General features: G+C 43.0%; 3 protein-coding genes across 8 annotated transcripts in view; 2 read left to right on the forward strand and 1 right to left on the reverse strand.

Annotated features, from left to right (window-relative positions):
* ddx46 (DEAD (Asp-Glu-Ala-Asp) box polypeptide 46) overlaps positions 1 to 25119 on the forward strand; it is an 800864-nt gene that overhangs the window by 741009 nt on the left and 34736 nt on the right. The window lies entirely within an intron of this gene.
* sar1b (secretion associated, Ras related GTPase 1B) lies at positions 1081 to 12709 on the reverse strand. The gene is made up of 7 exons (NM_001024377.2): positions 12548 to 12709; positions 6606 to 6680; positions 5401 to 5520; positions 4977 to 5042; positions 4579 to 4682; positions 4200 to 4331; positions 1081 to 2445 (listed from the first exon to the last, which is right to left on the reverse strand). Exons 2-7 carry the CDS (start codon positions 6661 to 6663, stop codon positions 2329 to 2331), a joined length of 597 nt encoding a protein of 198 aa, NP_001019548.1. The 5' UTR covers positions 6664 to 6680; positions 12548 to 12709; the 3' UTR covers positions 1081 to 2328.
* Positions 13305 to 25119, forward strand: part of sec24a (SEC24 homolog A, COPII coat complex component) — a 113366-nt gene continuing 101551 nt past the window's right edge. For 4 of the 6 annotated variants that reach the window (XR_012396994.1, XR_012396992.1, XR_012396993.1 and 1 more), the window contains exons 1-11: positions 13305 to 13459; positions 15583 to 15894; positions 16897 to 17289; positions 18392 to 18621; positions 20536 to 20702; positions 20819 to 20921; positions 21767 to 21893; positions 23045 to 23154; positions 23744 to 23856; positions 23959 to 24077; positions 24169 to 24224. Coding sequence is in view for 2 of the 6 variants with exons in the window: in XM_005170340.6 (XP_005170397.1) it covers positions 13405 to 13459; positions 15583 to 15894; positions 16897 to 17289; positions 18392 to 18621; positions 20536 to 20702; positions 20819 to 20921; positions 21767 to 21893; positions 23045 to 23154; positions 23744 to 23856; positions 23959 to 24077; positions 24169 to 24224 (1785 nt within the window). In the remaining 4 variants the exon portion in view is untranslated. Of the gene's footprint in view, positions 13460 to 15582; positions 15895 to 16896; positions 17290 to 18388; positions 18622 to 20535; positions 20703 to 20818; positions 20922 to 21766; positions 21894 to 23044; positions 23155 to 23743; positions 23857 to 23958; positions 24078 to 24168; positions 24225 to 25119 lie in introns of all 6 variants that reach the window. The other 2 variants (XR_012396991.1, XM_001340672.9) reach the window with 1 other exon arrangement.

The raw sequence follows: 25119 nt of genomic DNA on the forward strand, positions 1-25119 counted from the left end.
TAGAATCACAACAGATCATTTACTATAGTTGTATTACCATAGCAACTGTCGAATCACCACAACAGATCAATTACTACAGTTGTTACCATAGCAACTGTAGAATAACCAGTGAATAAACTATGCGTTACCATAGCGACTGTAGAATGACAACAAATCCATTTTTAAGGTTGTTGTTACCATAGCATCTGTAAAATCACCACAACAGATCAATTACTTTAGTTTATGTTACCATAGCGACTGTAGAATAACCAGTGAATAAATTATATGTGTTACCATAGCTACTGTAGAATCACAACATATCTATTACTATGGTTGTTACCATAGCTACTGTAGAACAACTAGTAAATAAATTAGTTGTTACCATAGCGACTGCAGAATCACGACAGATCAATCAGTGTAGTTGTTTGGTGACCATAGCTGCTGTAGAATCACCACAGTAGATCAATCAATCTACCTGATAATGAAAAGGTTCAGAAACACTACAGCAGCGGTGTCCACACTCAGTCCTGGAGGGCCGGTGTCCTGCAGTTTAGCTCCAACTTCCTTCAACACACGTCCCTGGAAGTTTGTAGTATTGCCTGAAAGAGCTTGATGAGCTGTTCAGGTGTGTTTAATTGGGGTTGGAACTCAAATATGCAGGACACCGGCCCTCCAGGACCCAGTTTGCACTGCAGTATTATTGTACATTGCTATAATGCTGGTTTAGACTTGGTAAGAGATTGTGCTTGCATCTTAATGACTTTTCTTTCATTTCTACATCACTGTAATCTGCATTTACTGCAGCAATTCATAATTCTGCAACTCTGGCACTCTGCACAATCCTTCAGCTCACAAGTCCTTAGACACACTAACACATTCACCTCAATAGGAGATGGGAGAATCGATGTTTGTTGATGAAGAGCTGTGTTCAATATCCTCTAATGCCAATCATTAATCTGTGACACTGTAGAAAGCAAAGCCAGTGTCATTCCGGGTTTACCAGAGTTGATTTGAGGCGATCGCTGCTCTATCATGTCAGACTGATGTGTGAGCTGAAGATGTGCTTCTCCTCATTCAGCAAGTAAACCACAGATGAGCTGCTTTCATTGCAAACATTTATTACAATTTCTGATGGAAACATCGGCATCTCTCCTCGATGGAACAGCTGGAATGACAAGAGTACATGGAGGGACAGTCCAGAAAATAAAAGCACTGATGTGTGTGTGTGTGTGTGTGTGTGTGGCCATTCCACCGCTGCTCCATGCAGACTTATATAGATTTATAGAGCTGAAGACTCTCATCTGATGACTTTACTCTAGGTTATTTGTGTTTATTTAAAAAAAAAAGATGACAAAAAACTAATAAAAATTAATAATAATAATAATAATCATGGAACAAGGCATGCATAATGTGTTTAACCCATATTATTCAAATTAAGAGCTATTGGAGGACAGCTTTAAAAATCAGACATGACATCTCTATCATTTACACTCGGCCCATGATCATCAGCTGACCTGCTGGAGTTCTGCTCAACGCCAGCTCTGTCCCACATCTCTCTGTGTGTGTGTGTGTCCACTAGATTATCATGTTATTGGGCAGTTCACTGTGTGTGTGTGTGTGTGTGTGTGCGTGAGTCCCTCTGGAGACACTTGTGGTCAGGAATGATTGGTTTCTTCTTCTTTCATACACTGAGGTTTATTGCCGTGCCTTAAATCTTCAATTCCACGTCATATTAAAAAAGAAAGAGTGAACATCTACTGGTGTGTGTGTGTGTGTGTGTGTGTTACAGCAGGTGTGAGCGAGCGTCTGTGTGTGGCAGTACAGTTTGTTTTTGTTTTGTTTTATCTTTTTTTGGAAAACAACAGAAACTGGAGGGGAGAGACAGATGTGTGTGTGTGTGTGTGTGTGTGTGTGTGTGTGTGTGTGTGTGTGTGTGTGAGAGGACGGCCACATCAGCGGACTGCACATACACAGTCACAACTTCATCTTTAAGCCCGAGGACTGTGGCCACAGCGGACAGGAAGTGAGCTGAAGCACTTCCTGTTTGGCGAATATGACTAGTGTGTCAGCTGTTCACACACACACACACACGCGCACACACGCACGCACACACACGCACGCACACACACGCACGCACACACACGCACGCACACACACGCACACACACTGAATGAGGAGCAGAAAGGCTGAATGACAGAGAGAGTGCTGGAGCAGAATGAGCTGTGTGTGTGTGTGTGTGTGTGTGTGTGTGTGTGTGTGTGTGTGTGTGTGTGAACACGGTGATGAACTGAAGATTAACAGTCTGTAGGATGATGGAGCGCTCTCTGCTGGACGTGTGTGTGTGTGTGTTTAGTCGATGTACTGAGACAGCCAGCGGAAGCCCTCGCCGTAGCCCTGTCTCTTCAACACACTGCACATGAACACCTCCAGAGGCCTCGTGTTCAGCTCCTTCAGAGGAATATTACCCTGCACACACACACACACACACACACACACACACACTTATGACAATCTGAAGACAGAATCTCCTGTAGTGAGCATCTCGATCAGCACTCTTGTTGACTAGTGAGTGCACTGCTGAAGGCTGATTTACACTTCTGCATTAGGCACACACGCGTAAGCTCCAGCGCAGCCTGCGTGCAGTCACACACCCCTCGGCATGGCCAACGCTGACACACAACTCTAAAAAAAAAGTAACTACACGTCATAACGAGGCGTAGCGTAAGCTCTGTGATTGGCTGGCTGGACAGCTGTGTAGAGCGCGGGCGGTGCTGAGAGTTGCGAGCCCGATGGAGCGAGTGTGTACAAGAGTCGAGTCCAGATATTGTGTTTACCTCATGATTAAAGCTGCTGCACATGCAGAATGAGCGAGTTAGAGCCGCTTTACATAACCACGGCATTCAGAAAAAACACACACCAGAGAAGAAACTGCTTATGCGGCTCGCGTTGTTGCCGTTGCACAGTGTGTGCTCGCAGTTAAAATAAAAGCCAACCTCGAGCGGAAATTCATTCTCCAATCAAATATAAGCAGAGGCGGGGTTTGTGTGGTCAAGACGACTATGGAGAACTTTTAAAGATGGAGGAGAGACTAGTGCTCGCTGTTTCCACTGATCCAGAGCTGTGCGACTTGACAAGTCTTGAATATCACAATATTATTAAATATTACAAACACGGCTTAACATTGACTTTTCTGACCAGCAGCCACTGTGGCTAGTAGTTTTCCAGCATTACTAGCCACTCGCCATTTTCACTAGCCACAATTTCATTGTTGGAAAATATATTTTATACACGTAAACATGACTTTGACATGCTGAATGACTTGATTTAGAGTTTGCGTTATCTCTACATGCCTCCTCACTCGTTTCCCTTTCTGTGTGTCGTGTATGAGCTTCAGTAATCATGAGCAGACGGGTCAGGGTTTCATATATTACAATGAGTTTTCAGAATTTTCAGAACCCAAAATGAAGGATTTACCCCATTTATCTCTGAACACACCTTACATAAACAGTTCATTATTTCTGAGCCACACATTTAAAATGTGTGAAAACATGCTAAATATAGCTGAATACTACACTTTATATTTATCAAAACACATGCACAGTCATATATCCTGGCTTAAGGTCCCAGATCAGCAGTTAACTACACATAAATGGGGAGTTATTCTCCCATTAAAGCAATGCTATTGTAAAAAACTGATAATTAAATCATATTAATGCAAAAGAAAGCAGGTAAAAACATACTGTGATAATAAAGGGTGATCACACGCGCATGGTTAATGATAGACCCATAAATGATCTGTTCAAAGAATATGGTTAAAGCGAAAGCAACTGGCGCTGCTTACAATAAGTCAGCTCGGGAGCTCTGGAAAGCAGCAGGACTGTGGCTGCATGTTCCTCCTTTTCGTTCAGTCTATTTAAAGAGAATCGATCGCATCAGTTGTGTTTCTAGACACAGTTGCTTCACAAAGGAAACGGGAGCGTGCACGCGTTATAAACAGTCGCGCGCATCACCTCAGCTGTCCTGCATCTGTCCTGCATCTGCATCACACACTCAACACACAGGCTATTGATGATTGAGTGTATCTGGAGAATTACAGGTATTAACAGATCTTATTAATGCACAACTACACCGAGAGCATGCACCGCGGGTCACGCCGATCCCTCCACACAGAAGTATAACTCAGCCTTGAGAGTGTCAGCCTGAGACACCGCTGGACTCACCTTTCCTGTCGTCTGACCGTACAACCCGAAGATCTCCCGCAGCTTCTCCTCGCTGATGGCCTCGGGTTTGTCAATCTTATTTCCCAGGATCAGGATGGGCACATTGCCGATGGTCTCGTCTGTCATTAGTGCCTGATCAGCACACGTTTACATTCTTCAGTTTCAGTTATTATTCAACAACTTCACTCTGTGTGTGTGTGTGTGTGTGTGTGTGTGTGTGTGTGTGTGTGTGTGTGTGTGAGAGAGTGAGTGTGTGTGTGTGTGTGTGTGTGTGTGTGTGTGTGAGAGAGTGAGTGTGTGTGAGTGAGTGAGTGAGTGTGTGAGTGTGAGTGTGTGTGTGTGTGTGTGTGTGTGTGTGTGTGTGTGTGTGTGTACTCACGTCAAGTTCTGTTTTGGACTCTGCCAGTCTGCCGTGATCAATACAGTCCACCAGGAAGACGATGCCGTTGATGGCGGGGAGGTAGTTCTTCCACACCCGTCGAGCTGTTCACAACACAACACAACACAACATCACACAACACTCCTGCAGCGGTGTAGACATCAACACAACACAACCTCACACATGCCTGCTAGTCTGGACTGATCAATTCCCTCTACATACACTGAGGTCAGGTGTGTGTGGTGTCCTGTGAAGCCACTAGTAAACAATGGAGTAATTACAGCCAACACTAGCACTGAACTTTATGGAAGTGCAGCATTAATGAGCAAATGTTCATATCTGTGATGAATATATGAGTGCAGAAATATCATCATCATCATCATCATCATAATACTCACCCTGAGCATGGCCACCCAGATCGAAAGTGGTGAAGGTCATGCCGGCGATCGTCAGCTCTTCTGAAGCTGAAGACACACACACACACACACACACACACACACACACACACACACAAACACAAACACACAAACACACAAACACACAAACACACAAACACACACATTCAGCCTCTGACTGAGAGCATTTCAATGAAATAACAAACTAACTACTTCAGATCCTCTCAGCAGCTTGTGCTAGCACTAAACACACATTTCCATCTCAATTTGACAGCTGTAAACGTCTTTCTATCTGCAAAATTGTGCTGCACAATATAAGGTTCCAGCGTGGATCCCACTACAGCTCAGCATGGGAGATGCAGTTTTCATTCTGACAGTCCCTGAGACTGGCCGCTGTGATGGGTTAGTGTGGTGAATGCACACTTACTAGGGTGTAGGGTTGGCACATGTTGACCCAGTCTGTCATCTTTGAGCATATGGAGAAGCGTCGTCTTGCCAGCATTGTCCAGGCCAAGAAATACTAATTTTCCAGACTTCTTATACAGCCCTGAAACAGAGAGAGAGATGGTTCAGCCAAGTGCACACACCATGACCCAACTGAACCAACAGTGGACTCGTGAAGTAATGAGAGTCTCAATCTACAGCTGAACAATAAATGATCACTGAGCACATCAGAAGTCTGTCCGTCTGTGATCAAGCGCAGAATCCAGCAGAGTGATCTGACAGTAATACACTGGAGTAATGTGATTTAACAGTTAGAGCTGATCTGTCAGTTTCAGTCTGGACTGGGAGAACTGGAAAAACCAGGCTGGTGATACTGAGCTGAGGAGCTGCAGTGCGTCATATTATTCTCCACCGTCACAGCAGCATTCTGGTTTCATGATTTACAGCTCAAGACTAATTTATTCCCCGTCTGTGATTTTCCCAAGTGATGTTTCCACAGTATTTCCAACACTATCTTTCTTCTGGAGAAAGTCTGATTACTTTCAGTTCGCCTGGAATTAAAATATACATCAATTTAAAAAATAAAAACTGCCGTGATCAATATTATTCACCCCCTTCAGCAATATTAGTGTTGGATTGTCTCCAGAACAAACCACTGTTATACAATGACTTGCCTAATTACCCTAACTTTACCCTAATTACACTAGTGAAGCCTTTACATGTCACTGTAAGCTGAACACTAGTGTCTTGAAGAATATCTAGACTAATATTATGAGCTGTCATCATGATGAAGAGAAAATAAATCAGAGTTATTAAAACTATTATGATAAAATATGTTAATCTTCTCTGTTTAAAAGTAGTATATAAGACTAATTAATTACATGTACTTACTATATGGTTGGGGTTACATTTAGGGTTAGTTGCATGTAATCATGCATTATTCATCATAATGACTATAGTAAGTAAAATAAATACAACAATAAAAATGATTTATAATTGTATTGTAAAATATTTGTGCCGAATTGGCTATTCAGCAGTAAAACATAAATAAATAGAGGAATATCTGATAAGTTCCTTAGCAAAATGAATGTAGTTGAGCTGTGAATTGATGATTTGATCATGTCAGATTGGACAATGACATTTACATGTGTACATTTTAAAATCTCAAAAACAGGCTGATGAACTTACCTAAGAACTGTAAAACACTACTGAAACCACTATAAATCCAATCAAATATGAAGGACATATCCAGGCCGTGGAATTCTGCAAACAAACAGAAAATATGCTGAGATTCAGTCATTCTGAACATGTGTTCATCAGTCTAGATTAATCACAATTAACGGTCACATTTACTATAAGCTTTCAGTATTAGTTACTGTATTTACTGACATTAACAGAGCAGGAGGCGGAGAGTGGAACTCAATGCATTGACACTCTTTCCATTCATTTTTGAACCTCATCGCCACTTTAGGTTTCAACAGGTAACACTGGCCACATTCTTACAGTATAATGAAGCGAGAGGATGCATTTACCAGACAATGATCAGGTGCAATTGAATATAGTCTAAAATTCTTTTAGACTACCCTTTGACAGGTTCAGAATAATTGACATTTGAATAAATTGATGAAACTTTAATACGACTCAACACACTCATCTAGCAGCACGCTGACGCACTGATCTTCAATTTTCATTTCAGACTTCTTAACTAGAAAATTTCCAGATTCCATATTCTGGAATTTCAGAAAGCAGAAACACACTAATAAAATGAGTATGAGATTGTTTTGTGTCTGCTTTCATCACGGGCTAGATATTGATCTGAAATGGACTTGATCTGTAATTTGAAAATATGATCTGTTTTTGAGAAATGATGCTACATAAACCTCACCTGATTACACAGATTTATGCGCACTATATCATTACAGACGTGACGCAAACACTAACAACCAAATGACCTGATAAAACCACACATGAAATCAGATATTAATGTGCAATGAAGTGCCACATCAGCTGCTGGCACGCTGGAGACATCATAAACACTGCAGACGAACATCTCAAAGATCTGATCGCTCCTAAGAGCTCTCTTAAAAACAGCCCTGAATCAGCAGTTTTACATATTCTGTGGTTCAGGTTTTGTTTCCCTCGTGTTTACTTCTGATTTTAAACTGCATTATGGGATCTTGATCTTTTCCACCTTTAACAATAAGAAGTGTGTGTTCAGCACGTGTGTATAGTGTGCAGGGCTGTATTGTGTGTGTGTGTTGGTGTTGTATATTACACTACAGAACTTGTAATAAACTGCAGCACATTTACTGCTATTGTACACACTTATTCCTCCACAGATTATTCATTATATATTAATATTTTTATTTAAAACCACTAAGATGTAAGTAAAGTCACTCTGTTAAACTGTAGAGTTGATTTTCAGCATCAGAAGTGGACAGAGCAGAGATCAACATCCCATAATGCAGTTCACCACCGCTAATACACACAGAACACACACTAAATACACAAACTGCTCATTTACAGATGTTAGACAGTGCAGATGTGTTGCAGATGTTGTATTGCAGGTGCTATAGCCTGAGAGGCAGTAGCTACACTCCTGTGTATCCTGTGCATGTTGTGTGTGTGTGTGTATCGCTGCATGTTTCCCTAAGGTCTACTAGGGATGCATTGATTATAGATTTAGGCTGTACGATTATAGTCCGAGGAATAATCACAGTTATTATGATTATTATGCATTCAAGAATTTTAAAACACCACTACTTTGATAAATCAGATCAAATCCGCATTGATTTGCCTGTGATTTCCCAAAACCTGTCGGCGAGTTAAAATCGGGTCTGAAATATGCAGTCTGAACACTGTATTAGTCTGTATGTGTGTGTGTGTGTGTGTGTGTGTGTAAAGTACAGATACTTTGTACATAAACAATTGGTTAAATCTTTGACTGAAACTTTTTAAAAGAAAAGTAAAGGTCTACACCCATCAGCGGCCGTGTCTTGTTCTGTGGTAGCATACAGTGAGTCTGATAAAGCTCTGCTGTTATCAGGATATAAACCTTTGATACGTGTAAAGGCCATCTGACAGCAGCTCCGCTTCTCTGACGGAGAATATGCAGCTGAAGTGTGTGTGTGTGTGTGTGTGTGAATCTGCTGAAGACGGAACAAATCCAGCTCAGAGAAGAAACTGATGCTGTCTGCTGGAGATGACACAAACACACACACACACACACACACACAAAGATGAATGAATAAATGTGTGAGTGAGGAAAGAGAGTGTGTGTGGTGTTGTGTAAGCTGTCAGGAGTAAAGAACAGCAGCAGTAAAGGTGAAGGACACGTGTGTGTGTGTGTGTGCTACACGTCAGCATGACAGAGCTCTGACCCAGCCTGAGCTGAACAACTGATGATGATCTGCTAACACACACACACACACACACACACACACACACACACACACACACACACACACACACACACACACACACACACACACACACACACACACACACACACACACACACACACACACACACACACACACACACTGACATTTAAACGCTAGGCTCACATACACACATTACACTCACACACTAAACTTTTACACACATATACACACTACACTTACACATATACACACACGTATATACGCTAAACTTACATGCTAAACTTTTACACACATACCAGAGCTGCACGATTAATAGAAGAGAAACAACACAATCTTAATTGGACCCCGCACACAATCTTTCTCCAGGACAAGTCTTTGCATTATTACATTGCTCAGCAATGTGGACACCTCCAAATGATGTTTAAAGTGTCATATACTGTAATCATAAGGTATAACTCACCCAAAAATGCCATTTGGTCTTAATGGAATGTCGTACTGAACAGAACCTGCGTAGGCTGTGAATAACAGCTGATAAAGCTGTTAATAACACTCAGTTATTCACACAGCGATCGTTTGGGAGCCGAGCGGGAACTGGGATTCACATGTGTGTTTGTTTTTCCTCAGAGTGACGGCAGCCATGACATGAGCACACTCGACAGTGAAAGTGAAACCACATCATTTAAGTGATCATATCACATTTCAGAGTTATGATCAGGACAAGCCTTTGATGTGTTTTTGTAATAGTGAACACACAGTGCTGTGCATGAGAATAAACGTTTACTGTGTCAGTATAACTACTCAGGCTGCACGGTGGCGCAGTGGGTAGCACATTCGCCTCACAGCAAGAAGGTCACTAGTTCAAGCCTCAGCTGGGTCAGTTGGTGTTTCTGTGTGGAGTTTGCATGTTCTCCCCGTGTTGGTGTGGGTTTCCTACAGGTGCTCCGGTTCCTCCTTAAGTCCAAAGACAAGCGGTACAGGTGAATTGGGTAAGCTAAATTGTCTGTAGTGTGAATGGGTGTGAATGGATGTTTCCCAAGGATGGGTTGCCGCTGGAAGGGCATCCGCTGCCTAAAACATGTGCTGGATAAGTTGGCGGTTTATTCCACTGTGGGGACCCCGGATTAATAAACGGATTAAGCCGAAAAGAAAATGAATGAATGAGTATAACTACTCTAGCCTGTATAATGCTGAATATAATGCAAGAGGGAATCTGATAATGACAAATGTCTGATTTTACCAGTGAAAAACGAACGATTGATAATGTTAATGACAGATTACAAGCATATGCCTCAAATAATTCCACTTCAGAATTATCAATGGTTGTATTCTGACCACTTCACTGTGTATTAACATCCAGGACAAAGATAGTCTATTCAACACACACACACACACACACACACACACACACAAACACACACACACACACATATATATAAATATATATATATATATATATATATATAGACACCCATGCATACATACGCACACTAAACAAATATATACATGACTACACACACAGACCCACTACACCCACTACTATGTGAACAGGCCTGTCCGTCTGCTCAGAGTAAAACAGGGCTGTGCAAACACGTCTTCAACAGCGTACATAAAGCAGTTTTAATAATCAGTGTGCTAATAACACCGACAGCGACACACTCATCAAGATTACAGCGCTGATCAAGAGAGAACGCTGGACCCTTTACACAATGTGCTAAATAGCAATAGCAGAAATCCACATGAACCCACAGCTGAGAGAGAGAGAGAGAGAGAGAGAGAGAGAGACAGAGAGAGAGAGAGAGAGAGACAGAGAGAGAGAGAGAGAGATCAGCTTCATGGCAAAACCAGATCAAATGTACAACATATTATAATACTGCTACTCCACAATAATAATAGAGTGGTAATAATAATAAAACAGCAGCAGCAATATATAATTCATAAGATACACATTTAAAGGTAAATGCCATTAAAAGGTTGATATATTATATATAATATTTCCTTTAAAATCTCTCCAGATGATGATTGACTGAAACACAGGGCAGACCAAACGTGTTTTAAACTATCGTGACGTGTAAATGGCTTTTTTTTCTGCTGCTGATGAGTTGAAGTATGGGCACAGTTTGCCTATAAATATGACATTTTACTCACTATCTACTCTGCGTCAGGTGTTTCCAAACCTTTAGGAGATTCTTTCTTCTGTTTGACACTAAAGAAGACATTTTGAGGAATGTTGGAAATCTGTACCCATTGAGAACAGATAGAGGTAAAGTTGCTTTATATTCACACGTTCATTCAGTGACAAGTTGTGACGCACTCCTTATATTGTTTACCAGAGCATTTCAGATATCCGGTCTGAAATAACCGGCAAGTGTGACTGAAAACAGCACTAACACTGTTTATTTGACTGTGGACGGTGCTGTACGTTGATAGTCATTAGCTGATAATATGATTTCACTATTTAGATTTAGCAGATAACACTTTTATTAATATATAATATTAAGGGGAAAGTCTGAATGTGCGAATATAAAACCAACTTTACCTCTTTAAGTTCAGAGCCGCTTGAGTGATGTTAAATACAGAGGAGTTGGACTGGGTGAACTGTCCCTTTAACACTGATCAGTGGCTATTTTATCCGTCTTTCTGATGAGATGATAACCCGAGGTGCTGACTCTCTGTGCTTATTAATAATCTCATGATGTCCTTGGTGAAAGAGTGGGGGTTTCACCCCAGCATCCTGGCCAAATCTGCCCACCATGACCTCCTGACCCTCCCCATATCATACCTGTCTTCATCACTCTGTCTCCTCTCCACCAATCAGCTGGGGCTCATCCAGGATGATGCTGCACACTGGTGCTGGAGGAGGAGGTTCCCCCCAAACATGTGTAAAGCGCAAGTGTGTCCAGAAAAGAGCTGTATTCATGTCCGGAGTTATTTGTGTGTTTCTCTGTGTTGTTGTGTGTAGTTTTTCTTGTGTTGTTAATGGCTGTGAGTGTAGCTGTGTGTTCTCAGCATTGCTAGTTGTTGTCTGGGTGTAGTTGTGCTGTTGTGTGTTTCTCTGTGTTGTTAGTCATCAGAGTGTAGTTGTGTGTTTCTCGTGTTGTTAACGGTTGTCAGTGTAGTTGTGTGTGTTTCTCTGTGTTTTTGTGTGTTGTTGTGTGTAGTTTTTCTTGTGTTGTTAATGGCTGTGAGTGTAGCTGTGTGTTCTCAGCATTGCTAGTTGTTGTCTGGGTGTAGTTGTGCTGTTAGTCATCAGAGTGTAGTTGTGTGTGTTTCTCTGTATTGTAAAGGTTTGTCAGAGTGTGTGAGTGTGTGTGTGTGTGTGTGTTTCTCGGTGCTGATAGTTGTCAGTGCTGTTGTGTTTTTTTGTGTAGTTTAATTGTTGTCTGAGTGTAACTGTGTGTGTGTTTCTCTCAGAGTTGTTAAGGCTTGTCAGAGTGTAGTTGTGTGTGTTGTCGTCAGTTTGTATGTACGTGTCACTGCTGCTGCTAACAGACCCGGAGCTCCTGACCCCCGATTAGCTCCACACAGGCGAACACCGTCACTGACAGGCGCTTTACACACCCAACACACACTCAACACACACCAAACACCGGAGCTCGAGAACCGACCGCCACCGTCTCTGCTCCCGGGGCCAGTGAGCTCGCATCGGCTTTAGCATTAGCCGGAGCGGCGGCGGACTGAAGCCCCGGCAGGCAGAGAGCAGCGGCGGCGGTGGAAGCACCGGCGGCGGACACCGGGTCCGAGACTCACCTCCAGCGAGTGCAGACAAGCGCGGTTCAGTCCAACGGGGATCAATGAGGAAACACCGGAGAAACAAGTGGACAAACTCCGCTCTCAGCCACGACACACAGCAATGGCTCCACTTCCGCTGCGTGTCACAGTCGAGCCCGTCCGGCCGGAAACAGCTCACATAAACAACAGCTGTCAGAAGGCAACTCCAATGGGCAAATCCTACACATAATATAATTTGTACAATTCATACTGCCTTGTTGTTGAATCTAATTATTTTTCTACTTATCCAAAATTTCCTTTCTCATATATATATATATATATATATATATATATATATATATATATATATATATATATATATATATATATAGTTGTATTTAATAAAGATTATGCAAATTAAATGAAAATGAAAATGTGCAGGGGTTGTATCAATTTGTAAAAAGAACTGTTTAATGTAACTAATTTTCAGGAATTTCTTTAAATAGAGAGTAAACTATATAAAGGCTCTGGTTATATTCTATTGTTCCAAAATAACAGTGAAGTGGCAGAAATTATAAACGCATGTGTTTATTTCACCACACTTATCATAATATTGGATTTCCCCGCAGGAGTCCCTCACTAAACGCCTCCCCAACACCAGCGCTGCGGCTCCGCTGGCCGAGCTGTTTCCAGTCCGGACGATCTGGCGCTTCCACAGGAAATGCCACGTGTACCAAGTGCGCAGGCGCCTGCGGATCTGGCGCTGGACTTCCGCTAGAGGAAGGCGCTGGTTCTCAGTCAGAGTTCAGGCGGTGAGGATGAGCGGATCCCCGGGCCTCTGAGCGGCTCTCCGACACACACACACCCGCCCCGGCCGCGATCCCCGGTGTCCCAGGATGTCCAGCGGCCAGTTCGCGCCCCAGAACGGCGCCGGTGACTCGTTCGCGAACGGTGAGTGTGCTGTCCGGTGTGGGGTTCTGTGTCGCTCTTTAGGCCCCTTCTTGGAGATAAGCTGTACTGAGTGTCGAGTGAAGACCCGAGTAAAGCCGGGGGGTAAAGTTCAGATAAACCCGCCCGAGAGTTCCAAAGCCTCGGCTTAACCCGCTCGGTGAGTCCGCCGACTCATGACGCAACTCCCGGGCACAGAGGACTAGTCAACGGTTAGTTTGAGGACTAGTCTGTGGTTTGTGGACTAGTCAGCTGTTAGTTTGAGGATAAGTGTGTGGTTAACAGACCTGTCAGTGATCAGTTTGTGGTCTAACGTTAGTCCGTGATTTGTGGTCTTGTCAGTGATTTGAGGACGAGTATAGACAGGTCAGGTATCGGCTGTGTGGAACAGGTGACACTGACACACTCGTGGAAGTTCTGTACTGTCGATAAATTGACATGTCATAGTTGAGGATCGTTTTAAACAGATAAGTGAAAGTGAATACATGTTTATCTGTTAGACATTTACACACCCAGTGATCTTAAAGGAGCAGTTCACCCCAAAATAAACACTCTGCCACCATTAACTTGCTCTTTACTAGTTTCTGCATTGAACACAATCATCACACAGTCATCACACTGACTTCCATGGGATTTGTCTTTGACGTCAAAGGTTTTCAGCTTGTTTGTAATATCTGCTGCTGTGTTCAACAGAATACAGAAACTCTGAAAGGTTTGGAAACACTCGAGGGAGAGTAAATAATGAGTACATCAGAACTGTCCCCTTAAACACTTGCTGATGTGGTTTATCAGGCCCTGAATGCTGTATCAGCTGTCCAGATATTACAGTCATGTGATGTTCTGTCAGGACACAGTACAGTTTCTTGAATGTAAATAGACATTTATAAATTAAACTGAAGGGTCTTCATAAACTGCATTTCTGAAAGTGTTTATGTGTTTCCAATAAGGAGAACCCTTTATTTTAGACCCGATAAACACCGTCAACATGTAAACTCTCAAAGGATTGCAGTTTTCAGTTAAGTTTGTCCATTTTAACTACAAAGAAAAGTACTTTATAAAGCTCAAACACTAGTCAACACTATTGTGGTCTCTTTATGAAAAGATAGTTTACAAAGTCTTACAATGGCCGTAGAGTAACATTTTAGCTGCAATAGAGAGTCAGTAAATGTCATTTCAGATGACTGAGGATAGTTGTGTCAGAAGTTGAGAATATCATCCATCTAAATTAAAATAAATCAGAATTTTATGTGAAATAAGGAATAAATGATCATAGCAAACAAGGAAAAAAGGAAAATCAAACCGGTTTTGAAAAATGTAAAGGTTGATTAAATGTTGACAGAATCTTGATTTTTGTGTGAACTTTATTGCTCTTCTGTTCATGAGACTAATGGACCAGCACAGGGGTCGCAGTCCAATAGAACTAGTAACTATAAGCTACTATAGTAACTATTTAGTTTGAAGTAACTATAAACAACAATTTTGTCCTCTTCAGTAGGTTATGGATGAATATGGTCATTCTTATGGTTTAATAAAAAATAAACAGATTTTTGGAAATCACCAAGCGACCCCCCCCCCCCCCCCCCCCCTTCAATCCCCCACAACCCTCACTTTGAGAACCACTGCTGTACAACACAAGCCTACTCAATAAGCCTAGAAAGGGTTTGGCTGTTTTGGTGGAAACCTTATTATTTTATTGATGGTACGGCTGACATTTGCACAGAATTGCCCATATAAATAAAACACTGTGCATTTCTGTAGTGCGCCTCACGCAGGTGAGTGGGATTTACAAACCACCTGTAGAAACACTCTACTCTCTGTAGTAAACACACTCCCCCTCATTACTCCAGCACTAGATTCTCTGAGCACTGACAGTTCGTCTGTATATCTGTGTATCAGCTCCAGTTGTGTGTATTGCCTGCTCTTGGTGAATGTCTGAATGCCTCCTCAGCTCTTTGGACTGAAGCGTCTGCTGATTGACTGAACGCAGAGCTTCAGTAGGTGTCCATCCAGATGAAGATTACATTGCTCTCCGGCTAATCTGATTACAAGTCTCGTCTATGATGACCAGTTTAACCCAGTGTGCTCTCTCTGTGTGTTTTACTGGGGATTATTCTTCTGTGCCGCAGGTCCTTCCCAGAATGCAGTTTACCCTTTGAACCCGGGCTTCATGGCTCCGCCGCTGCAGCCGGGCTACATCAGCAGTGTTCCCGCTAAAGGCCTGCCAGCGGGGCCGCAGAGCTGCTACAACACACACCGGCACCAGCCTTCACCTGTCGGCACACACAGCCCACTGCCAGCCTCGCCCAATCACAGGCCTGTGCTGCCCGGCCCACCACAGGCCTCACCCACACCCCCGCCGCACGCTAACAGCCACTACCAGCACACACAGCAGCCCAGCAGCTGGAGCAGCACAGCAGCAGTCTTCCAGAGCACAGCCGGTACACACACACACACATTAACATGTGTATCTTAAAAGAAGATGGACGAATGAGAACTTATCTGTTATAAACTATAATAAAACTGCTTTTCAAAAAGAAAGTAAAGAATGAAACCGTGCGAACAGAATGAATACAGAAATGGAGAACAGAGCGCTCCTTTATTATCAGCTGTCGGTCAGCGCCCACTCTTCTTTTCCTGGTCATTGCACCTTTCGCCGTGTGCTGTGTAATGCAGACAGTCGGATATGAGTCTCCTTTTAAAAGATAATACATGTAAGCAAGTCAGGTCAACAAGTAAATTCAGAAACTGTCTCAAAATCTGAATTGACCATCAAGATCTGCAATGTAAATACTGTGAAGTTCTACAGGGGAACGCCCGTCAGAGTTTGGCATTTTCCATTTCTATATTAACAAATATTTAGCCGTGTTTGCATGTTCATTGCATAAAATTCAATGTAAACTAAATAAAACTATTGCATGCATAAAATGATGGGAACAATTATGGAAATTGCAAGCATAAAAAAATGAAAACACATTCATTACAAGTTGATTATAAAGAACACCTGAATTGTTTTGCATTTTGTATTTTTTTTTATCTATTTTCCATTCATATATTAGCAAAATACTTAAATTCTAATAATACTATTCCATTCATATGTTTCATCATTCAGGATTTCTTTAAAGTGTAAAAATCTCATCTCGTTCCTGTGAACACAATCTCATGTCTCATCTCGTGGAGTCATCACATCCCGAGTTTTCAGAGATTAAAGCTAGCCCATGAATCAGCTATAACCAGGCTAATATTCTATAATGACAGTTTCAGTCTGCTTATTAATATTTATTTAATATTCACTCAATATTATATTTGAAGATCAAAATCTTAAGTTTGGCACTACATGTAAAAGCAGCAGGCAAACGACCCATAATTCATTTATCTGTGTTTATCTGCATGTGTTTATGTGGATGTCCAGTCTAAAGCCCACTGTGCTCCATCCTCCACAGCTCCACCTGCACTGAATGTCATGGCTCCGCATCAGACGTTTGGTCCTCCACCTGCAGCCATGAGAGGAACTCCACCCCTGACCGTCCCTCCGCCCACTGTTGCCCCACCTCCTTTTGCTGCTGCCCCACCTCCATCCACCATTGCCCCACCTCCTTTTGCTGCTGCCCCACCTCCATCCACCATTGCCCCGCCTCCTTTTGCTGCTGCCCCACCTCCATCCACCATTGCCCCACCTCCTTTTGTTGCTGCCCCACCTCCATCCACCATTGCCCCGCCTCCTTTTGCTGGTGCTCCACCTACATCCACAGTTCTCCCGCCTCCACGTGCTGGTGTCCCACCTCCATCAGCATCAGCTGCGGTCCCGCCCCCACCCACTGGAGCACACAGTGATGGTAAGCGATGCCTTTACACTCACCAGCCTTCATTACTCATTTTCACGGAGCTGTGCGGTTCAGTAAAATTCACCATTTCTACTATCAGAATTTCCAGAACTGTTGCAGCCAACCGTCAGGGTATCTAGCACAGCAGTACGGTACTAAAGGGCGGAGCTACTGCTGGACACTGATTGGTTTATAGCAGTGATGGGAGAAACAAAGCTTAAAGCTTCGAAACAATCCCCTTGCAGAATGAGTTTGGTAGTGTACGAAGCGGATCATTCCTTTACTGTATGGTTCCATTTAAGGCGGAGCTGTATGTAATTTAGCGTAGGGCAATCCCTCCTCTAAGGTGGGCCTATCTTTCTCCTATCATTCACATTGTTTAAAACTAACAGTAAGATGGTGTGGTTAAGTGTAAGATGGACGTGGTTAGGAGGAAGATGGGCGTGGTTAATAGTAAAAGGGGCATGGTTAAAAGTAAGAGGGCATGGTTAAGAGCAAGAGGGGCGTGGTTAAGAGTAAGAGGCCGTGGGTAAGAGTACGAGGGGCGTGGTTAAGAGCAAGAGGGGCGTGGTTATGAGTGAGAGGGGCGTGGTTAAGAGTGAGAGGGTCGTGGTTAAGAGTGAGAGGCCGTGGGTAAGAGTACGAGGGTGTGGTTAAGAGTAAGAGGGGTGTGGTTAAGAGTAAGAGGGGTGTGGTTAAGAGTAAGAGGGCGTGGTTAAGAGTAAGAGAGGTGTGTTTAAGAGTAAGAGGGGCGTGGTTAAGAATATTGTTTAAAGTTCAAACTGGTGTCAACATAAGCAGCCAATCCAAACCCATAAGCAGAAGCTCAGACTGAATATTCTGATTATTATAACACACTTCATTTACAGTGGATTAACCTGCACGGATGAATTGTTCACTTAAAGAATATTAATATTTAGTAGCAAAATTAACTTTGTGCCTTTTGATTTCACACTGACTTTAAATGTTTGTATGGTTGTTCTGGGTTCGGTTGGTGTTCAGGCCTGATGTCAGTGTAGCCTCATTCCTCGGCTCTGCCCCATGATGCACTGCTGTTGTGTTAAATAGCTGATTTTGTGTGCATGTGTATGTATGTGTGTGTGTTGTTCAGCAGGGCCGTATCACCTTGGTCAGATGAGCCGGCCGGTGGGCAGTGGATACCCCTCACTGCAGCCGGGTTACAGCACAGCGCAGGGTTATACACCTCCAGTGGGGCAGATTCAGCATCCGCCGGGACAGATTCAACCTTCGTCAATGGGACAGATTCATCCCACAGCGCAGATTCCTCCTCCATCTGCAGGACAGTTTCATCCGGCAGGACAGATTCCTCCGTCAGCTCAGCAGGTATCAGTGTGTCACTAGTGAACCGCACCTCATAGGAGCTTTGAGCACCCTCAGCAGTGTGTTGTAGGGAACTGCTCTCACGGTGTGGTTACAATTATCATGGCATCAATTCAGTTTAATTCTACATCTTGGCGCATTGGTGGTGCTTTCCATACGCAGTTTTATAGTTGACTTCACAAAATAATACAGTTTAGTCTTTTAATATGATGTCAGATATATGAAGTGTACCTGCTCAATTAAAACACACAATACTCACATGAGCATTCAGAGCAAATACACAGATGTAAACATTATCCCGCTTGCTTGTTGAGCGAGTTCTCAATCGCCTGTGATTGGTCACTGTGCTCACATGCTCATGTGATTGGCTGTAACGGTCAGCGCTGTTCACCGAGCAGTGATGTGGACACAGAAGAGCAGCTGCAGCTATCACAGATATGAGTATCGCTGCTATTATCTGACGTTGTTTTCTCTTTTGTCTGCCGTTATCAGTTTTGTTCGCTCTTTCTGAAAGTCTTGATGACACTTGTTGGGTTTTATTATTTGAGCAAATAGTGATTTGTTAAATGCTCTAAATTTACCCAATGATGATGACTTGGCTGCTCAGAAACAGGTCATTTTTTCATTTATTTTCCCTGCTGCGTGTGCAGTCACTCGGTTAAGGCTGATTTACACTTCTGTGTTGAGCGCATGGATATGGTCCGGCACAGGCTTCGTGCGGTCGCAGACCTGCGCGGCTTTCAAAAACTGTAACTGCACGTCTGCACTGCATTAACAATGATTGAAAGCTGCACCAGAGATGCCTTGGGACGGAATATTAAGAACATATACATTACAATAACATTATTATTTACATTAAATCTTTTTTTTTTTTTACTGAAGATGCAAGAAAGGCAGTGTCAAAGTATTTATTTACAGGATATACATGTTATTTTATTTAGAAAAGATTCTGCTTATTTTCTACTTTTAATATACAAAACTTTAAAAAATGATTAATTTTGTTTCCAGAGGTTTATAGGCAAATAGTGACTGTTTGTTTGCTGTTCAGCAATGATGTGCACCCTTCATTCAAAATCTCTCTCTCGTAATATGTGAGTGTAAATTTGCCGTACATAACTTGTCAGTAAACTATGAGGGCAAAAAAATAAACACATTGAATAATCTGTCATCTATCATAATGCAGTTAAAATGTTCAATTAATCCAGATTTTGATTTTAGGCCAGATCACTCAGCCCTGCTTGTGCTCCATATTCTGCACTGCTGCTGTTTCAGTCATTTAAACCCTCATGTCTCTGTCAGAGCTACAGTCCAGTGACATTTGCATCTATCGTGTGGATACTCCTCAGAGATTGCGTCATTAGTGTCGGCTTTATGGAGCATAACTGTCTGCTTTTACAATTGCTGTCTGTTTCTTTTGCTTGAATAAATATTTGCTGGTGGGGAAAATCTATTCCTTCACTTCTGCTGTTTATAACTTATCTTTGCATTTCAGTTTATACATTAATTGCACCTAAAATTGACTGTACACAGCCTGGCATTAAACTATGAGGGCAAAAAATAAACACATTAAATAATCTGTCATCAATCATAATGTAGGCCTAAAAACACAAACAGCTGACAGATATTGCAGCATAGATCATTATGGGTCAGTGATGCTAACATCAGCACAAATCCATCAATTTCTCCTACTGCTGATCTTTCTGTGAGGGAACTCTGCTGAAGCACAGCGCAGGTGACTCTCTTGTCGTAGTTAGTTTCATCATATCCTGTTAATGCACATCAATTATTTGCCATTTAGTAAAATCAAAAGAGAGAAATGCCTCAGTCATACAGCTGTGACCACACGTGTCAGCTCTCAGTAGATGATTCTTCATTGCTGTTGGACTTTTCTGAGATGTTGTTTGTGTGCATGTGCAGGCGGGTCTGAGTCCGTCTCTGGCTGCGCTCAGTCTGCAGTCACACACTCCGGAGGCGCTACGGGTGCTGAATCTGCTGCAGGAGCGCAATCTGCTTCCACACACAGCCGTGACGCCGCCGCTGCCCTGTCTGCCACAGGACCTGCAGAGGATGAACTGCAGCCCAGAGTCAGTGCAGAACACACACCTGCTGCTGGAGTACACCTGCTCACCTGTGCTCTCTGCTCACCCTGTGTGTGTGTGTGTGTGTGTGTGTGTGTGTGTGTGTGTGTGTGTGTCCGCAGGGTTTTCCGCTGTACGCTGACAAGCATCCCTCAGACTCAGGCTCTGCTGAATAAGGCTAAGCTGCCCCTCGGCCTGCTGCTGCATCCCTTCAAGGACCTGTCTGTAAGTCAACACACACACACACACACACACACACAGAGCTGATCATCACTGCCCTTCAGCACAGAACTGGCCTTTATCACACTGATGCGTGTGTGAGGCTGAAGTTCACACTGTGTGATATAAGCTGTGCTCATACGTCAACCCTCCTGGTCTTCCCATGGTTCTGCTGTACTTTACTCTTCTGTCTGCGATCATTAAGATGTTCTCTTGTGCTTCTACCATATTTCTAATCTTTTTATGAGAGGAGTCAATAATAACATCTACACTGACCCAATCCTCCTCATATACATAGTTCCAGCAGGGGGCGCTGAAATCTGACGAGCTGTTGGAGAGGATTATGCTTTGCTTTTATCTTGGCTTAAAAGTACTGTGTAATGGATATAAAGCGACTGACGACGGCTCCATAGTGATGAAGAGACAACAACCAACAATCAGCTTCTGTACATAGAACTTGAATGAGTGTGAGGGTGCGCACTATAGGATTTGGGTGTGTGTTTAAACGTTAAAATACACATAATAATATATCAACATCCAATCGGCTGAAGGGTTTAGTTTTATAAGTGACATGAAACCGCTCTGAGTGAACAGCGTCAGGGGTTTGGGGCATTTGAAGCTCTGAGTGGAGTTTGCGTGTGTTACCTTTACTGAACTGTTAGGCAGCTGTTTTGGTGTCTTCAGCTGTTAGTTGGGGAACTCTTGCACACTTGTAGGTTCTTGTGAGATTTGCAACACTCTTATTTATGTGCAGTCTGCATCTCTGAGTATTTTATCAGATGTAATGCAGCTGTAAATGATCTGACATTATTATGATGATCGTGTTATTATTGGTTGATCTGCTCCTCCAGCAACTGCCCGTGGTGACCTCCAGTAATATCGTGCGCTGCCGCTCCTGCCGGACCTACATCAACCCCTTCGTCACCTTCGTGGGCCCAACCAGGTGGAAGTGCAACCTCTGTCACCGAATCAATGAGGGTGAGTGTGTGTGCAGCATGTGTGTTTGTTGTGCATCTGTGTCTGTACGTGTGTGTGCGTGTGTGTGTGTGTGTGTGTGTGTGTGTGTGTGTGTGTGTGTGTGTGCGTGTGCGTGTGTGTGCGTGCGTGTGTGTTGCATTAGGGCTGCACAATACTGGAAAAGTACTGATATTGTTGAGTATTGCGATAATAAATCTGACTTTTTAACGATTTCCTATAAAGTGCAATTTTATTCGCTGTTTTTAAATAATGTGTTTATTGTAACAGTAAGAGGTAAGATATATTTTTACAGGTTCAGACTAATTGTTGAGCTGCAAACGTCTTTAAAACCGAGCGAAAACCTCAGCAGATACTCTGACTCTGATTGGCTGTTGTCATTCTCCATCATCAGTGTTTATTTTTCTGCTCTGGGTTTAGCTGTGGGCTGCTCCAGCCAATAGCAGGGCAGCAGCTACTGGGGAGGCGGGGCTAAAGATAGTAGGACCCCATCTGATTGGTTAAATTTAGATAACCATTGAATTAAACATGTAGTTCATCACACACGTCTGTGTTATGTACATTGCATATACGGTTATAGCTTTAACTGTAATTTTGTGATGGGTGACACAGTGTCTTAGTGGTCAGCACAGTCACCATCCAGCACGAAGATCACTGGTTCAAGTCCCGGCTGGGTCAGTGTGTGTTTCTGTGTGGAGTTTGCATGTTCTCCCTGTGTTTTCTCCGGGTGCTCCGGTTTCCCCCACAGTCCAAACACATGCGCTATAGGGGAACTGATCAACTACACTGGCTGTAGTGCATGTGTGTGTGTGTATGGGTGTTTTCTAGTATTGGATTGCAGCCGGAAAGATATCTGCTGCGTAAAACATATGCTGGATTAGTTGGCAGTTCATTCCGCTGTGGAGACCCCTGATGATTAAGGGGACTAAGCCAAAAGAAAATTAATTAATAAAGTAATGTAATTTTGCGACTTTTTGTGTAGCCCTAGCACGTGTGTGTGTGTGTGTGTGTGTGTGCGCGTGTGCGTGTGTGCGCGCGTGTGCGCGTGTGTGTGTGTGCGCGCGTGCGTGCGTGTGTGTGTGTGTGTGTGTGTGTGTGTGTTAATAACGCTGCATAAATCCCCTCTGACTGGTGTACATGTGTGTTTTTCTCAGTCCCAGAGGAGTTCATGTATAATCCCGTCAGCAAGTCATACGGAGCTCCTCACAAGAGGCCGGAGGTCCAGAACGCCACCATTGAGTTCATCGCTCCGTCAGAATATATGGTACGCTCCATTTCTGAAATTAACCCTGGTCAACCCCCTGCTGATCAGCGCATGATGTATGAGCTCCACAGGAGAGGTGCTCAGCTTAAACATGGTCTAATTAAATCACTTCAGATCATACGAGCCGTAATCATTAACACATAAATGCAGATGTATTCTGCTGTACTTCGCTTTCTATGAGGATTTCTGTGCAAACTGTGTAAATCAGACCATTAATCAGCTTCTCAGACTCGTGCATGCATCAGTCCTAAACAGTATTGTCGCGCAGAATTACTGTGGAGCTGCAGTGTGTTGAAGAGTACGCCAAAGCCTCCCGCATGCTCGACAGTTTCAGGGAGAAATGTGAAGTGTGGAAGTGTCTGTACACTAAACGCTAATATTACCCACAATACATTAGTCAGTGGACATGATTAGAACTACAAATGTGTGTAAATAAACTACAAATATGGTGGACGCACAGAGCAACCATCAAGTAGAGAGGCTTCGCTAAAGATGCTTGAAGTAGTAGTTTGTCACTAAAGCTTGCACACTAGTCTCTTCTTGGCGCTTCTTGGCCAACACTGATGGTGTGTTTGTTCTTTCCCCGCAGCTCAGGCCGCCTCAACCCGCTGTTTACCTCTTCGTCCTGGACGTATCCCATAATGCAGTGGAGACGGGCTATCTGGATGCGGTCTGCCGCTCTCTACTGGACAACCTGAGCTCGTAGGTGACCCGCACATACAGCACAGTGTGTGTGTTGTCTGACCAGTGTATGTGGTCTCTGACTATTGTGTGTGTTCTCTCTGACTTGTGTGTGTGTTTTAGGCTTCCCGGAGACGCGCGCACGAAGATCGGCTTCATCACGTTCGACAGCACTATCCACTTCTACAGCCTGCAGGAGGGGCTTTCACGCCCGCAGATGCTGATTGTGTCCGACATCGACGGTAAACACACACACACACACACACTTCTGCAGCTCAGAGCTGATGTAGATGCAGGAGATCAGACGTGACGTGTGTTTTCTTCCTCCCCCAGACGTGTTTCTGCCCACACAGGACGGCCTTTTAGTCAATCTGAACGAGTGTAAAGAGGTGAGCGGATGTGCAGGACACACTCCACAAACACCAGAGTAAATTATGGACTAATCCTGCATAAAACAGACCTCGCTAGACTAGGGTTGGGCATCTAAGCTATAATGCCGATCCGATACGCATCTCGATACAAAGAATACGATCCGATATATTAGCGATACATTTATGACATATTGCGATGCAACACGATACGATTCACACCCATATCACGATACGATGCGATATTTCAGCACTAACTAATTAGATCAAGTTTATGAGATGATGTGAAAGAGGATGCTGTGCCATTGAATGAGTTTGATTATTTATTAACCAAGCAAAACCAAGACTTTTTTTACAAACTGGCTTTTCTCTCAGAGCCAGAGTGTCAGTTTACAGTAGAGGGCCATTTTAGAACATATAGCACATATTATTTAAGTATTTTCAAGATAAACAGAATGTATAAGTGCAATATATATTAAAAAAATATGTATATATTTGCACTCTTTCAACATAAATAAATGTAGCATTGCACAACAAGAATTGTGATTTAACTTTTCAACTATGAAAACAAGTTTTACAAAGATATATTTTGCCACTGATTATTCAAAACTTAAGGTGGTGAACTAGCAGTGTTATGCTGCTTTGAAACATCACTGTCACTGTAAACAACAGGCTAATAAAAATATAACAAACCAGCAATCTTCTTGCTGTGAGGTGGTCAAACTACCCACTGTGCCACTGTGACACCCAATATTTTTATCATTATTATTATTAATATCATTATTATTATTATAATTAAATAAAAATAAACAGGAGGAGGTGTTTAAAACTTTCGTTCTCCGTGACACTAGGCTGAATATCTTTGCAGATGAACAATGCAATAGCATTCGTTATTGGCGTAGAGCGAGCAGAACTG

The sequence above is a fragment of the Danio rerio genome, chromosome 21, assembly GCF_049306965.1.
Source record: "Danio rerio strain Tuebingen ecotype United States chromosome 21, GRCz12tu, whole genome shotgun sequence".
Lineage (NCBI taxonomy): Eukaryota > Metazoa > Chordata > Actinopteri > Cypriniformes > Danionidae > Danio > Danio rerio.

Coding starts and splice junctions, on each gene's coding strand:
- sar1b (NM_001024377.2), bottom strand. CDS start 6,663: ATGTCCTTCATATTTGATTGGATTTATAGTGGTTTCAGTAGTGTTTTA. Junction 4,332..4,578: donor AGTCCAAAACAGAACTTGAC/GTGAGTACACAC, acceptor TGTGCTGATCAG/GCACTAATGACAGACGAGAC. Junction 2,446..4,199: donor ACGGTCAGACGACAGGAAAG/GTGAGTCCAGCG, acceptor GTGTGTGTGCAG/GGTAATATTCCTCTGAAGGA.